The 15,179-nt window shown below is 48.3% G+C and overlaps 1 protein-coding gene across 3 annotated transcripts in view; it reads left to right on the top strand.

The window, feature by feature from the left end:
* Window positions 1-15,179, top strand: part of LOC147726133 (phospholipid-transporting ATPase ID-like) — a 795,656-nt gene that overhangs the window by 692,445 nt on the left and 88,032 nt on the right. For all 3 annotated transcript variants that reach the window (XM_086960237.1, XM_086960240.1, XM_086960239.1), the window contains exon 16: window positions 14,537-14,725. In XM_086960237.1, coding sequence (XP_086816363.1) covers window positions 14,537-14,725 — 189 coding nt within the window. The remainder of the gene's footprint in view (window positions 1-14,536; window positions 14,726-15,179) is intronic.

Raw genomic sequence — 15,179 nt, 5'->3', positions numbered from 1 at the left:
GTTACAAGGGGGCGTCATTGAACTTGTCGAGGCCTCCACATGGCTGGCTCCGGTTGTGATCACGCAAAAAGCAGATGGCAAGGTAAGATTTGTGTGGACTTAAGTTCGTTGAATAAAAATGTTGTGGCATACACCTTTCCTCTCCCCAATATTGGAGAGTTGGTGTCCACCTTACAGGGTATGAAGTTCTTCATGAAATTAGATCTGAAGAGCGCATATCATCAGATCAGCGTTCATGACGATTCCAGACAGTTAACTGTGTTCATAACCACGGAAGGTACATTCCAGTTTACGAGACTTCCATTTGGATTGATCTCTGCTGCCAGCGTTTTTCAATGTATGTGTGGACTAGGGGTACGGGCGGACCGGAATAACAGGCGTGGAGGCCGGATGTATTGCGCTATGGCAGCTGTTTTTATTGTTCACAAGTCTGGTAAAACAGGAGGGGTGGCAGGTAGGTGTGGCCGGATGGCCGTAAGTCCGTCCATGTGATGTGGTCTTCGGGTTGGCTGCGGGTCAACGGCCGGGATCCGGTTTCGCCTCGGAGGGAAAAAGAGAGATAGAAGAGGGCAGTTAGTCCTTTACGGCTTGTGGACTGCCGGAGTACTGTCACCAACCACCAGGTTGTGAAGGGGCCACAGAGAACGTGAGGAGGGGGCGGACCGGGAGGTTTCAAGGAAGGGGATAGACGAGATAGGAGTGGGAAGAGCGTGCTGCGGTGAGGGGGAGGTGCAGGGGTTATAATACAGTGGCAAGGTGCAATGAATCTACTAAGTATATACAGTGCAACGGTGTACTCTCAGTGAGGGGATCTATATACATCTACTATACAACTATCTACAGGGAGACACGGAGAAAAGGTGACTGTGTACTTACGTGCCCCGCCGCAACTCTCCGCAGAGTTGCGGCTGCTCTCCAGCAACCTCCTGAGGACTCCACCAATCTTCGGTCCAGACGTCCTCCTTCTTCTCGCTTCCGCTCTTGGTCCTTCCGCTCTCCGTGTCTGGTTCTCCGCCCGCTGTCTCCTGCCACGAGTCCGCTGCCTTGAACGCTCTCCTCTCTTCTTCGCCGGCTTTTCTGTGTCCCGGGCTGGTGTTGGGGGCGGGACTTCCGGGGTCACCGGCGTTCACTTCCGGTACGATGCGCGACTCCGCTGGTTGTTCCGTATCCTGCAGGGGGAGAGAGAGAGGAGGAGTCCTGGTCGTCAGGGACGCGGGAGGGTCAAGGGTCATGGAATCCCTGCTCGAGCGCTGCTCGGTCGAGGTAAGCGGCGCTCCCCTTCCACTGTTTGCTAACAGTGATTTTTAAAGGAATAAAAAAGGCAGTGTTTTTTTCCAGGTGACATTCTTGTTTTCGGTGACACCATCTCTGAACACAACCAAGTGCTCAAATCTGTGTTGCAAAGAATTGATGAAGCGGGCTTAACATTACGTAAAGAAAAATGTTGCTTCCTTGTTCAGCACATAGAGTACTTGGAGAAGCGTGGCTCAGTAGTTAGAGGCGGCAGACCCAGAAGCTGAGATCGGCCGTGGACTAGGGTTCGATTCCCCGCCTCGGCGGGTCTCGGGCTCAAAAATTCCACGGAGTCGACAATTCTCGCTCTGGTGCCTACTCGACTCACGGGGTCACACTCTGCGACTCTGGGCAATAGCTTGCTTAATCTCCACTACGGCCCCTCGCGGCGGGATGCCTGGCTTTCACCTTGTGGATACCCGTCCGGGGTATCTCACAGGGGAATACCAGGACGGGTTCCCTAAGCAAGCGCCTTGAGGCCCCTGGGTTAAAGTGCGCTATATAAATCGAAACACATTTACATTTACATTTACATTTACATTTCAGTTCAAGGGGTCAAACCGAAACAAAATCTCTTAGATGCCATACAATCAGCTCCATGTCCCACTGACAAGGATCAACTCCGCTCATTCATGGGCCTTATATAGTTTTCATCTAAATTTGTGAAAAACTTTTGGGACAAAACATTAACTTTGAGGGTTTTGCTCAAGAAAGGAGCAACATTTTCATGGAATGATAGTCATGTTGAGTGTTTCAATACTATCAAGAAGTGAAGCTAAAATTTTGCCCTCCCCTTGATATCAATCGTACTTCTGTATAAATGGTGGATGCGAGTGCGACAGGTTGGGAGCTGTACTCTTACAGAAACATCAGGAAGGAGAGAAAACCATTGCCTTTGCCTCTGGTACCCTTTCTTCTTCTGAGCAAAATTATTCACTAATAGAAAAAGAGGCTTTATCTGCTGCTTGGGGAGTGCAATATATTAGGACATATTTGTGGGGTACGAAATTTCAACTGAAAACTGATCACAAACCCCTCATTAGGGTTTTGTCTCCAGGTGGTGCTGTAAAAGGCTCCTCAAGAATAGCAAGAATTGCTTCCAGACTTCAGGAGTTCCCGTATGACATTTCCTATAACACGCTAAATACAGCCGGAACGCTGACAGTCGAGGACTGAAATGGTGTTGCTTTACAAGCTGTGATATGTATAAATACCATACCGGTAACATTGATGGATGATACTCTTGAGCTTACCACCATAGTGCACAGCATTTGTCTTTACATCCTTTCTACCAAGGGAGCTAGTGGAAGCAATTGATACATTGTACTTTTCACGTCTTTTATCGTTTGAAAAAATTCTACTTAGAGATTGGAGAAGGATGTAACAAGAATAATTTGGCCCTGAAGAAGTCCGTAAGGACGAAACGCTTTGGATACTTCGTGTCATTTAAAATTTTTTAAAAACAACCTTGAGTAAATAAGTTACACAACGACCTGCTGCTTTGTCTCGGAGAATTCGTTTTTTACAAACATATGTATCATTGAGTGGAGTGCCCGATCACTGTTTGCAAATTATTGTTTTGTGGAGTGTTGCATAGGAGAAGTAAGGGTATTGCGTCTCAGGTCCTTGGCACCTAAGCTAATTACTGTAACCCAATAAGGGGATAGGTGCTGTCGCATTTGCCCCATACCCTGTGAGCTTTGTCATTATCATTTTGACATTTCCTACATACAAGGTTGGCGCAATGTAAAGGCTGACTGTCTCTCTAGAATTTCAGTCAAGAGTGAAGACACAACAGTTGATTTTTCAGATGCTCAAGATGAAGGTGCTGTGGCCTTTATTCATGATGTCCTGACTTTAGGTGATAGTACCTTCACCAAGGACGAATGGTGTGTTGCAATGGAAAAGGACATCGTTCTCACTAAGGTCATAGAGCTTGTAAAATTAGGTGCCAGGCGTGAGAGCTGTGTTCAACCTCCAGTCCGACAATTTCTTAAAGTTATACATGAGCTTTCGGTCACTTGTGACAGTATTCTCATGAGAGGTGACAGATATACATCCCACCATTCAGTTTGAGGTTGAAATTGTTGAAACTGGCTCATGAAGGTCACTTAGGGCAAACAATCACACAGCGCAGACTTAAGGCAGGCTTTTGGTATCCAGCAATGGATGCACAAGTAGCGTCCTGGGTAGAAAATTGCTCTGCTTGTAGGGATGGTGAAAAAATACTTAACATTGCTTCAGGTTCTACGTTAGGTCACATTGTCACGCCTGACCAACCATGGCAAAGTGTGTGTCTGGACTTCATCAGGTCTATGGATGAACTGTCCATCACTCATCGGTTTACAATTGTAGTTTTTTTAAAAACTTATTTTTATTAGCATTTTATAATTTGAGCATGACAAGTTATGAAACAAGACATACGAACAAGTAATATACGGCATTTGTATAAGTCCATTATGTCATCGGTGATGTGTGAAGCGGATCAGTAGGTCTTGTGTCAACGGTGGTACTTGGAACCGGGGCGTAAAAACTGGGGATAGGTGCATTGATTTACAAAGTATGGGTATAAGGTGCGGGTCTGGGTGGTGTGTGTCTGGCCAAGCTGTACAGCGGCATACCAGTGCCGCGTGGGGAAGGGCATAGTTGGGCCAGTAGCAAAGCTTGATCGCCTAGTATGATAGGATGCAGGGAGCAACTGTCAACGTCACAAGCGTGCCAACGGTGGGGGTCTAATGTCTGCGGTCGTGACTTGCGTTAGTGGTTGAGGGACAGTGGGGCTGAGCGGGCCGGCCTCCGGCTCTTCGCTGCGCGTTGATTGTTTGAATTGGTGTAGCAGTAGGGCCCACTCCATGAAGATGGGGTGTTTACGTATCCCTGTGACCTCTTCCTCGCGCAGTGCCTCCTCCTCTGCCGCCGCCCATTTATATACAGCTTCCACCCACGCCAACCGTGGGGGATCGCCAGTGCATGGCTATACTCATTTTGGCTAATAAAATTGTTAGTGAGATGAAACGCTTGTGCGCTTTAAGATGTTTTTGTATCCTAAATATGCCTAGCGCGCTAGCCTCCCAAGTGTTCAGGAGTGTGAGTCCTGTGAGGTCTCTCAGAGTGTCATGGATAGTTTGCTACAAGGACCGAAGTGTAGGACAGCTCCAGAATATGTGGTGAAAGTCTGCTTCTGGGGAATGGCATCTGGGGCAGAGGAACTGTGTGTCGGGGTAGAATTTTTGCAAGCGCATCGGTGTCAGATACGCCCTGTGGAGTATATAAAATTGTATATTTTTAAAGCGGGCATTTCTGGACACCTTTTTCAGGAATTCAAGAGCTCTGGCCCATTCCTTCTCATGCAATGGACGTCCAATTTCATCCTCCTAGGTGGTGCGTAAAGTCATTAGGGGTGTGAGTGCTTTATAAAGCCAAGTGACTAAATGTCGCCCAACTCCCATGTGTAGAACGGTATGTATGACCGGGTGTGTGTTCGTTTCCCCGTCTAAGAGGTTGTGATGTGGGCGGAAGCACTCGAGGCGTTGGCGATACCGTAGGAACTGTCCAGGGGGGAGATCGTACTCGTCCATGAGGCGTTGGAATGATTTGATCTGCCCGTCTTCAAAGAGGGACTCCATGTCGGTGATCCTGCAGTCCGTCCATGTCGTTAGCATGTTGGCTGTATAGTAGGGTTTGTTCCTAGGCCAGCCACCAAGCGGGAACAGTGGGGAGTATGGGGACGTCCCTGGTGACATGCGGTGAACTCGCATCATGCATTGGCGTGCCACCGTTACTTGTAGGGGGTAAGTGCGCCGTGGCTTGGTACCGGGGAGAAGAAGGCGAGTAAGTTCTGGGGTGGAAACACTACCTGTCGGAGTGTGTGTGTCTCGTTTGTGTGTCCGCCCGCTGTCCAGTAAGATAGCCATTGAAGTTGTGCCGCTAAAAAATAGGATTCGAAGGATAGGGCTCCTAGGCCTCCCTGGGTTGTAGGTAACTGCAGTGTATTCAGTGCTATTCTATGTCTACTCGACCCCCAGATTAATGTGCCAAGAACGGAGTTGAGGTCACGGAAGAAGGTTCTGGGTGGGATCACCGGTAGGTTTGTGAAGTGGGAGCATTATCATTTTAGCCAAAGCCACTCGGCCAATCGGGGCCAACGGGAGTCTGTTCCAGAATCCGACTGCTGATCTAATGCCAGCAAGTGCCCTACCGTGGTTGCCCTCAAAGATGTCGGCCGGGGAATGGTAGAGGCGGATCCGGAGGTAACGGGGAGCTTTCATACTCCAGGACACCCTCTGAGTTCCCATCATATGTCACGAGGGGGCAAATTTGGATGGAAGGGGTATACCGTGGATTTGTCCCAGTTTACTTTTAGTCCGGAGGCTTCCACGAATTCAGTGAGTGTCGCCCATATAGGTGTCAGGTCATCTGTAATGTCCCGTACATATATTAAAAGATCGTCGGCGTACATGGAGACGCTATGTATGGTATCCGCGATAGGGATGCTCCAGTGTATGCCCTCCTGTCGTAGTCGTATGGCCAGTGGTTCGACCGCAAGGGCGAAAAGGAGGGACGAGAGGGGGCAGCCTTGCCTCGTGGCCTTTCGTACCTCAAATTCCGTGAAAATGCGTCTCCCTATTAGGAACCGTATGGTGAGTTTGGTATATAGAAGTCACGTGCATGCCAGAAGGATGGGGCCGATATTTATACGGTGTAAGACGTAGAATAGATACTGCCAGGTGAGGGTATCGAAAGCCTTCTCTAGGTCTAGGATGAGTCAGGCTGACCGGGGGTGTGTGTCTCTCACCGGATCCTGAACGTGGAAGATGCGACGTATGTTCTGGGATGTGTTTCTACCGGGGACGAACCCGCATTGGTCCGGGTGAATCAGGGGGCGTATTATTTGTATATATCGGTCTGCCAATATCCTCCTGAGAATTTTACAGTCGGTGGAGAGGAGTGTGATGGGACGATACAATGCCATAAGTTGTGGGTCTCGAAGCGGTTTCAAGAAGGTAACAATTATAGATTCCCTAAGGGATTTGGGTAGTTCCCCTTGTTCGAGCGCCGTTGCGAACATCAGTGTTAGCCACGGGACTAATAGGGGGGAAAAGGTCGTGTAATACTCCAGTGGGAGTCCGTCCAATCCTGGTGCCTTGTTACGGGCCAGGGCATGCAGCGCCTGGGTAATGTCAGTGAACACTATCGCTGTGTCTAATGCCAGCCTATCTGTCTTCGTGATTGTAGGCAGCGTTAGAGGATTGAGGAAATGGTCTATTAGAGTCTAAGCGGTTGGGGTCGGATTGCTATATACCTTCTCGTAATATTGTTGAAACGCCACCAGGATCTCATCCTGGGAGCGCACCAGGATGCCTCCGGGGTTAATAATTTCAGTGATAGGTTTTATGTCTGTGTCCTGCTGTGCCAACGATGCTAGCATCGTGCCTGTTTTATCTCTCTCTTTATGCATCCGGGTGGCATAAGCTCTGAAATTATACCTACGAAGGTCACTACAGGCCACTTGGTAAGCTGTTTTGGCCTTGGCCGTAAGTGTCACCCGTTCCTCGGATAGGTCGTCTTGTTTAGTGGTCGTGGCGAGGTGCTTTTGTGCTTTTATGAGTGCCTGCTCTAATGTCCGTCGAATCCCTGTTATTTGCTTGATACATTCTCCATGGGCCACTACTTTAAACGTGTCCCATTCTACTAATACCGATGAAGCCGTGCCTGCATTGTGGGTAAATAAGTCTTGGAAGCTTTGCGCTTGGTCATGTTTAAAGACCTGATCTGTTAGGCAGTCTCGGGGTAGGCGCCAGGTGGGGACAGGGGGTGCGGGGGTCTCCAGCTTAACCGTAGTATATGTGCATCATGGTCCGATACGATCCTGCCCATATAGTCCGTGGACAAAATCTTGGGCAGAATCGGCACAGAGCAGAGGAATCTGTCTAGACGTACCCGTAGGTTATGTGGGATGGAGTGAAATGAATAAATTTGGGTATGTGGGTGATTGAGTCGCCATGCCCTGTGTGGTCCAGGCCTGAAATTTCTCAGTTTGCTTGAGGGCAGGGGAGTGCAAGGGTGGGGGGTGGGATCGGTCCATGAGCAAGGTCCAGTGTGCAATTGTAATCCCCGCCTAGAATCCAGGGGACGGCAGTGAATTGAGCTAGGATCCCCTTGAGATGGTCCCAAAATTTGTCTTGCTCTATGTTGGAAGCGTAAATGCTACCTAAGAGAACTGCTTGGCCATCTAGGAGTCCCTCTAGTAAGGTGTATCTGCCTTCTTTGTCCAGCACCCGTCTAAGTTCCTGGAATGGAGTCCCTGGCCTAACCCAGACTACGGCGCCGCATGCATATGCCGAATAAGTCGTGATACAGACTGTGCCACGCCATTTAGCTTGTAGTTTGCCTGCTTCAGTGCTAGTAAGGTGCGACTCCTGGAGGAATGCGATCCTGGCGTTATGGCGTTTTATGTATGAGTATATGGTGTAGCGCTTCCTCAGTGTATGTAGGCCCCTGACATTGAGCGTGAGGATACAAATGTCCGATTGTTGTGCTGTCATTATCATGTGTCGACGTTATTGCCCGCATGGGGGGCATGCATCTATCGAGGCCCCCGACCCAGTAGCCCTTCTGCCGGGGGAAGCACCCATATGACCCACCATAGTGCTTTCTAATGTGTGTCACGTACCCTGACTTTTACCATGCTATGAGGGGAGTGGGACGGAACTGAACCAAGGTCTGAACTGGCGTAACTGGGGTCGGGAAACAGTCCCAATACTTAGGACCCATCGTTGGTAGCGATACGTCCAAACTAAATCCCTACGAGGAGAAAGGTGTGACAAGAAACTGCGGGGGTGGCAGTGTGTGTGTGCGCGAGACTTCACGCTGATCGGGCCTTTGGAGAATCAGTGGATGTCGCACTAGAACCATCATACTGTAATGGTATTGCATATGTGGTGCAAGGGGAGTCCAGTTCGGCCCGGCCGCCCATGGTAACGTCCGTGAGATCTTCTCACATCGAAGAGGCGCCTAGTTGTCCATCTAGGATAGCATCAGCCGTCTGTGGGGTGACCAGGGGGGGCGTGACGGAGTCCCCACCGGACAATGTTCCGTCGCTGTCGTTTTCTCCCTCCGACGTGAATATGTGTGGGGGTCGATCGATGTCCTGCGTTAGGGGCGATGTTTGCAAGTCGATCACTGCATGTAGTGCCTCCCGGCGTTCCCGCACAATTTGTGTCAAGTCATGAGATTCTTGGGGGGAGGACCCGGTCCTTCTAGCGGTTGCGCTGTTGGGTCGCTTTGGGCCGCGTCTTCTGGGTCGTGATGGTTTGGGACTGGAGTTGCGCAGGGTCTCTGCCCTGGACTGTAGTGGGCAGTGCTGATCCGCCCAATCATGTGCGTCTTTGGCGGTGGTGAAGAAGATGGCAGAGCCCTTATGTAGAACCTTGAGGCGAGCCGGATAAAGCAAGGAATATTGAACATTGTTCGCTTGTAGCCGCCTTTTCACATCCAGGAAGGAGGACCTCTGTTGTTGTATGGCATGTGCGTAGTCTGGAAAAACCATTATTTGCTTGTTTTCTACTTGCAAGGGGCTTTCTAATCGGGCCGCCCATAGCACTGCATCCCTGTCCGGAGTGGCAGGAACTTTGCAAGCATCGGTATCGGGGCAGATCCTGGTGGCGGTTTTCGGGCTGGGACCCTGTGGGCGCGTTCAATGGAGAAAAATGCTGTCCGGTCTGCAGTCGGGGTAAAGGATTTCACCCACGTCTCCATTTAGTCCAGGGCCTTCGAGCCTTCAATTCCCTCTGGCAGACCCAGCACGCGAATGTTACAGCGCCTCGACCGCCCTTCCAAATCGTCTGCACGCTCCTCCATGACAGCCAGGTTTTGATGTGTCTTAACAATGGGTTATAGGTCAGCTAGCGTCTTCTCCCTGTCCTTCACTTTATCCACGAGCTTCCGATTGTCGTCGCGGATTAGGCTGATATCGGTCGCCAGGGTGCCAAGTCGCTCCTCCATAGACAGCCGGGAAAGTTCGATGGCCGCCAGCACTTGGTCCAGTTTGGCTGATACTGTTGGGTGAGCCTGCGACGTGTGTGACCATGCCCGCGTGTGTGGCATATTCCCTGGGGCAGTTACCGGCACAGTAGTTGGCTGCGTCGCCCTTGGTTTCCCCATGGTGACGATCACGGGGTCACCTCGTGGTGTCAGGTGCTGCGAGGAATGCCAAGCGGGCCCCCTCTCCGGGCAAGTGGAACGTGGGGCTGGTCGGTTCTCACCAGCCTGGCTTGTAGGCACCCAGGCAGGAGCGCGGGGCGTCAACGCACTGCCCAGGGTATGTCTGCCGTCACACTCCGGCCTCTCAAAGTACTGTGTCCTGGGTGGGGAGGCAAGTAGTGTGCGAGTTGCAGGTAGCACAGGTGCCGGGTCTTGTGCCCCCAATATCAAGTTTGACCTGTCCGATGTACGAGTAGGGGAAGCTATTGCACCTCCATGTTAAGTTCAGGCAACCTCCTCTTCGCCATGAGGTTTGAAGTACAGTAGCAGTGACCTGCCAGTGGCGCCCGCCCAAGGGAGCTCTCCAGGGAGGGGCGGGGGAGCGCGGCTCACCTCCGATTGTCGCATGTGCAGGCACTCCCTGGGGGCTGCAGTGTCCGTCTCTTCACCCCTGGCAATCCTCGGGCGCCATCTTAGGGTCAGGCGGGGCGATCATAGGAACTCCTCCGGGGGGGCACATTCAGCCCGATGGTCACAGGTGGGCCCCCAGCTCTCAGGCACCTGTGGGTAGGCGCTCCCCCGCCCTGGGTTGCCACAGTGTGGATCGCCGAAGCGGGACGATGCCCGGGAAGGCGGCGGTTCGCTCCAATCAAAATGGCGGGTTTGTGCCCGTCCAAGATCTCCTTTTACTGGCAAGTTGGAGACGCCGCAGGAGCGCGTCCCGGCAGAGGGCCCCACCGGTCCCCCGAGCTCCATGGGTTGTGGTAGCTGGCGGGCGCCAAACTCCCAATGTCCGTCTGGCTCTGCAGGCGCACTAACAGGGAATCGCGGGCGCTATCTTAGAGCTCGGTGCCCGCATCCAGCGTTATCAGGCTTTTCTCCGGCTGGGCTGAGATTTTCTGGAACACCAAGCCTGCTCCGGGTGCTGGGTGAGTTCCGACCGCAGATTATGGTGTGGAAGGCCATAGGCGATCTCAGGAACTGGGTAGGATGCCGGCCCGATCGCGGAGCCTCAGCGAGACACAACCACCATCGTGGCTTACTTAGCCACGCCTTTCATGGTCAATGTTCAGTAACTGCATCGTTAATTATAGATTTATATTGTTCAGTATTTTTATTTTTTATTTGTTATTTCTTATGATTCATAACATGCTGTTTGACACATTGTAATATCCGCGAAGATAGTCTTTCTTCCATATCTTCCACACGAACTCAAGTCATTTATACGATGCACCAACAATCGCTTTCCCTCGCTATGGGTTCGAAATACTGACCTATCATGACTCACTTCAATTGATCACGTGATCGGAACCCTTTTTCACACGATTATTTTTAGACCTCATGTCTAAGTACTAAATCCGTTTCCATTCCCGTTTTTATTTTTTGTACTATGCCACCACGTCCGCTTTCTGAAACGTTCATTCCATTCTGTCCTGAATACGTTTGTCGGCACATATATCGAACGCACTGTTTACCTCTGTACGCTCGCGATCACGTGACCTCGTCACTATACTACAAAACCCCACCTGATAGGCTAACCCTGTATCCGTTCACTTCCGCGTTTGGAATTGACGACTGAGAGCTCCGTGACCGTGTACAAACCGTAAGCTACTGCACTGCATGTTAATCCTCTAATCCTTTGACCAGTAACCCGTTTTTGCTTTGCACTCATGCGCTAAACCTCTCCCTTCTCCCTCGTCACACACAGACCGATATTGTTTAACTACGTTCACTCATGTTTTTGTGTCGGATTGTTATTTGATGTGATTATATAGAACCTGCATTGAGCACGATTAGGATGTAAATCATGAATTGCAATTTCTGCCTGAATACCATGATTTTCACTTTGAATGCTAAGGTCTTGTATGTTTTTCGTTTGCCACAGGCCCCTGACGAAGGGTTTCCTTGACAACCCGAAATGCATTGGGCATAATGTAACGTCGTGAAATTCTATTGATTTCAAATGAACTTTCTATTGGAAATGATGACAATTTCTAAAGACATGCTTTATGAATTAAAATAATTGCCATGTTCACAAAAACTTGGTGGAATCTTCTTCTTTTGAATACGTTATCAAAACAGCTGAATTTGAAAAAACCAATAAGGTTGAAGTTGAAAGTGCGCGTCCTTTGTGTTCAAGAGACCACACTCTATCCACTTACTTAGCCACGCCCCCATCGGTTTGCAATTGTAGTTGTTGATGTTTTTTCTAAATGGCTTACAGTGGAATTTGTTAAAGACATCACCACTGATCGCACTATACAATTTCTTAAAGATATTTTTCTTGATGAAGGTTATTGCTCAGTACTCATCACAGACAATGGCACTCAGCTTACCTCACATAAAATGCGTTTGTTTTTATCTGGTTGTGGAGTGATCCATCATCGCACATCTCTTTATAACCCCAGGGGAATGGTGTGTGCGAGAGGGCAAATAGAGTGGTTAAAGGGATTATTCAAATTTCATGGGCTTCAGGTGGCTTTGCCAATGAAATGGTTCAGGATGGTGTGGGCATACCAAACCACATCTCACAAACAAGATTGTAAGTCTCCCTTCGAGCTCATGCGGGGCAGACATCCTGGCACTAAACTTGCGCCTTCTTGGATGAAAAACTGTGTTGTTAAGGGTGTTCATCCAGAGACCTATGCCTGTGCCTCTCATTCGATTTCTGTGGGTGATCTGGTTAAAGTCAAACCAGGGAGAATGACCAAGGGACTTTCTAAGTTCAAAGGTCCCTATTTGGTCAAACATATATTTCTCCATTATGTGGTGTTAGATAATGATGAGAAGTGGAACCTTCGCGGAGTAGCTTTATACAGTAAATCTACATCCTCCAGTGACATCACTCATATGTTGAAAGGTTCCCAGTCCAATAGTGGATACATGTTATCTACTCTGGAAGTGATTACTCCTTCTACAGCTGTAATGTGTCGCAGGGAGGAAGGTGGTGGTGATGCCTCTGATCTCACTGGTGTGCATGATCAGAGTACTCACAGGAATGTTCCTGCTCATCAGTCCAATGAAGCTAGAGCTTCGAGATATCACAGACCTCCGGTCTATTTGAATGATTATTTATGCTAATGTGTCAAATCGAGATCTTGCAGACCTTTGGTTCATTTGGTTTATTATTCTTGTTTATATGTCAAATGTAAGATTTCCATTGTTTATTGATTCGTTTCATTCAAAAGGGAGATGTGTTGTAAATATGTTCTTCTCTTTCAATATGGTTGCCAACCTGTATTAATCCTTAGCCCTTCCTTTGTGTCCGCTCCTTACTGTTCCTTAAGAATACTTGTAGTGTTCCAAATGCATCTCTCTTAGCCAAGCTTCATTCAGACTTGTCAGTTGGTGTCTGGTCAGCTGGTGAGGTGTACACTTTGGCTATGCTCTATCATTAAATCCTCTACTTACCTTGAAGAGGCTCCAGCGTTGATACTGCAGATAGTTACATCAGGCAACATGACATTTTTCAGTCTCTTCAAAACTGTATAGCAGCTAGTCAGCATCGGTGCTGCCTGTATGCCCTGGGTAGATTTAATGGTGTAGTTTGTGGGGTTAGTAAGTTTAGGTGAGTTGACCACTGTATTGCTGAAAACTCTTATTGCTGGTTACATATATATATATATATATATATATATATATATATATATATATATATATATATATATATATATATATATATATATATATATATATACAGTATCATCGACTAACAGCATCCAGGAACTGAGAGCACTTCCAAACAACATCTAGACAGGGCTGTCGCATGTCATCATAAGTTGTGCCCCCCAAAACTGAGTTTGTGCTCATCAGCAGATGCTGTTGCCACCGCCCGATCTCTTGCATAAATCAAGAGAGATTCCCCTGCCCTTACTAACTGGATGAAGTAATTGAACTTACATGTGAATCCCAATTTATCCTCCAAGGAGCATGGAGGTAAAAATTCGCAATCAGCCTGTATCCAACTCGGCCTCTTTGGAAGCCCCACAATCGACTCCAAAATCCAAACCCACTCACCTCACTCTCTAACAGCATCCTGAACAGCAAGTACTTGCAATTACTACAGACTGGATCCGACTTCTCCATGGTAACCAACACAAACCAGAGAATGTTGGGTAATGGAACTGTTCTCATCATGGCGGAATGCAAAGTACTGCAGGGGACTGACCTATTTCCTCTATTTGTTGTATTTCATTCGGATAGAATATGATCTGGGGAGTCCAGCAATTACATGAAATGGAAATGAGCGAACTTCCTCTACTTGAATATAGATAAAACTGGGATAGAGCACTGGAGGGCAGGGGGGGGCCAAGTTCTCCAATGCAGCCTTCTTCGGATGGCCTTCATGGCTCAGGTTCGTCTCAGCCACATCGCAACAAGTGTAGACTGCATGGGCCGGAGTCACAAATATTGGCGTAGGAGTAGGTGCGGGTTACTCTTGCCGAAGTCTGGGCTTACTCCAGGAATTCAGGAGTGCTACAAAGCAAAATCTCTGTGAATCACGCACATTGAGTGTGTGCAACCTCCCTTAGTACATTTATCGCAATATATGCATATGACACCGTTTCGGTAAGAGGTTTTCTGATACTGTGACTTGTAATAGCTTAAAATGTCCTTACTTTGGTAATGGACTGTTTAAAATGTGCATTGAAAAATATATCACAACATTCTTTTATCAGAGCATTGTGACTGTTCTGTAGAAAGGGACTGACCTCTTTTCTTTGGTTCCATCACACCACAAGCCTGGAAAAGTTCCAACGAGCTGGTGTGTCCAATATGGAAAGCTGTGCTTATGGCCCCTCATGATTCTGCAACACCCAGAGAGCAGAGTATCGGGGAGTAGAGATATCTACAACCATGGAATGAGAGAGAGTTCGCTCAAGGAGCATGAAAAGACTTGGGTTTGATGACACAAAGGCGGTGTAGGAGAAACTATTTGGGAACACAAAGCACAAGTTCTGATTAATGCTCCAATGTTGTGTAGCATTATCTCAGTGAATAACTTTCCTCTTAAATCTATCACTTCTCTCCTGTGCCTCAGGTCAGCTGGTGTACCAGGCCCAGTCTCCTGATGAAGGTGCCCTCGTTACAGCGGCTCGGAACTTTGGTTTTGTGTTCCGCTCCCGCACACCGGAGACTATCACAGTGGTGGAGATGGGTGAAACCAAAACGTATGAGCTGTTAGCCATCTTGGATTTCAACAATGTGCGCAAAAGGATGTCAGTCATTGGTGAGATATAGTACTTTTTATCCTTCTTGTATGTCTGCTGTAAGCTTGACCTCAGATGTTTTGTTGAAGAGTGAATGTTTATTTGGAATGGCTGCTATCCATCTTGTACTGACCTTGTACTCCCACAAATGTATTTGCTGGATTTCTCTGCATTATGATCGAAACATTGTATACACCCTGTTATTCCCCAGATGTTTCACCTCCTTCTACTCCTACTTATGTTTTTTTTTCTTCGACTATTTCATACATGTATACAACGTGTTATCTCTGTAAAGCTCTCTGATACCCTAACGGGTCATGTTCGCGCTCTATAAAACACTAAATAAATCAATACATTTAGCATTCAGTGGGGAGGAGGAGAATATGCATTGTGTTCTGCTCGAGATTATCCTTGGGCACGTGTGAAAAAAATCTCATTTGGGCTAGATCCATCTTGGCTTTTTTGGAAAGATCA

Source organism: Lissotriton vulgaris, chromosome 3_1 (genome assembly GCF_964263255.1).
Source record: "Lissotriton vulgaris chromosome 3_1, aLisVul1.2, whole genome shotgun sequence".
In the NCBI taxonomy this organism is placed as follows: Eukaryota; Metazoa; Chordata; class Amphibia; order Caudata; family Salamandridae; genus Lissotriton; species Lissotriton vulgaris.
The sequence above is the reverse complement of the archived record's forward strand: the minus strand, read 5'-3'. Positions and strand labels throughout refer to the sequence as shown.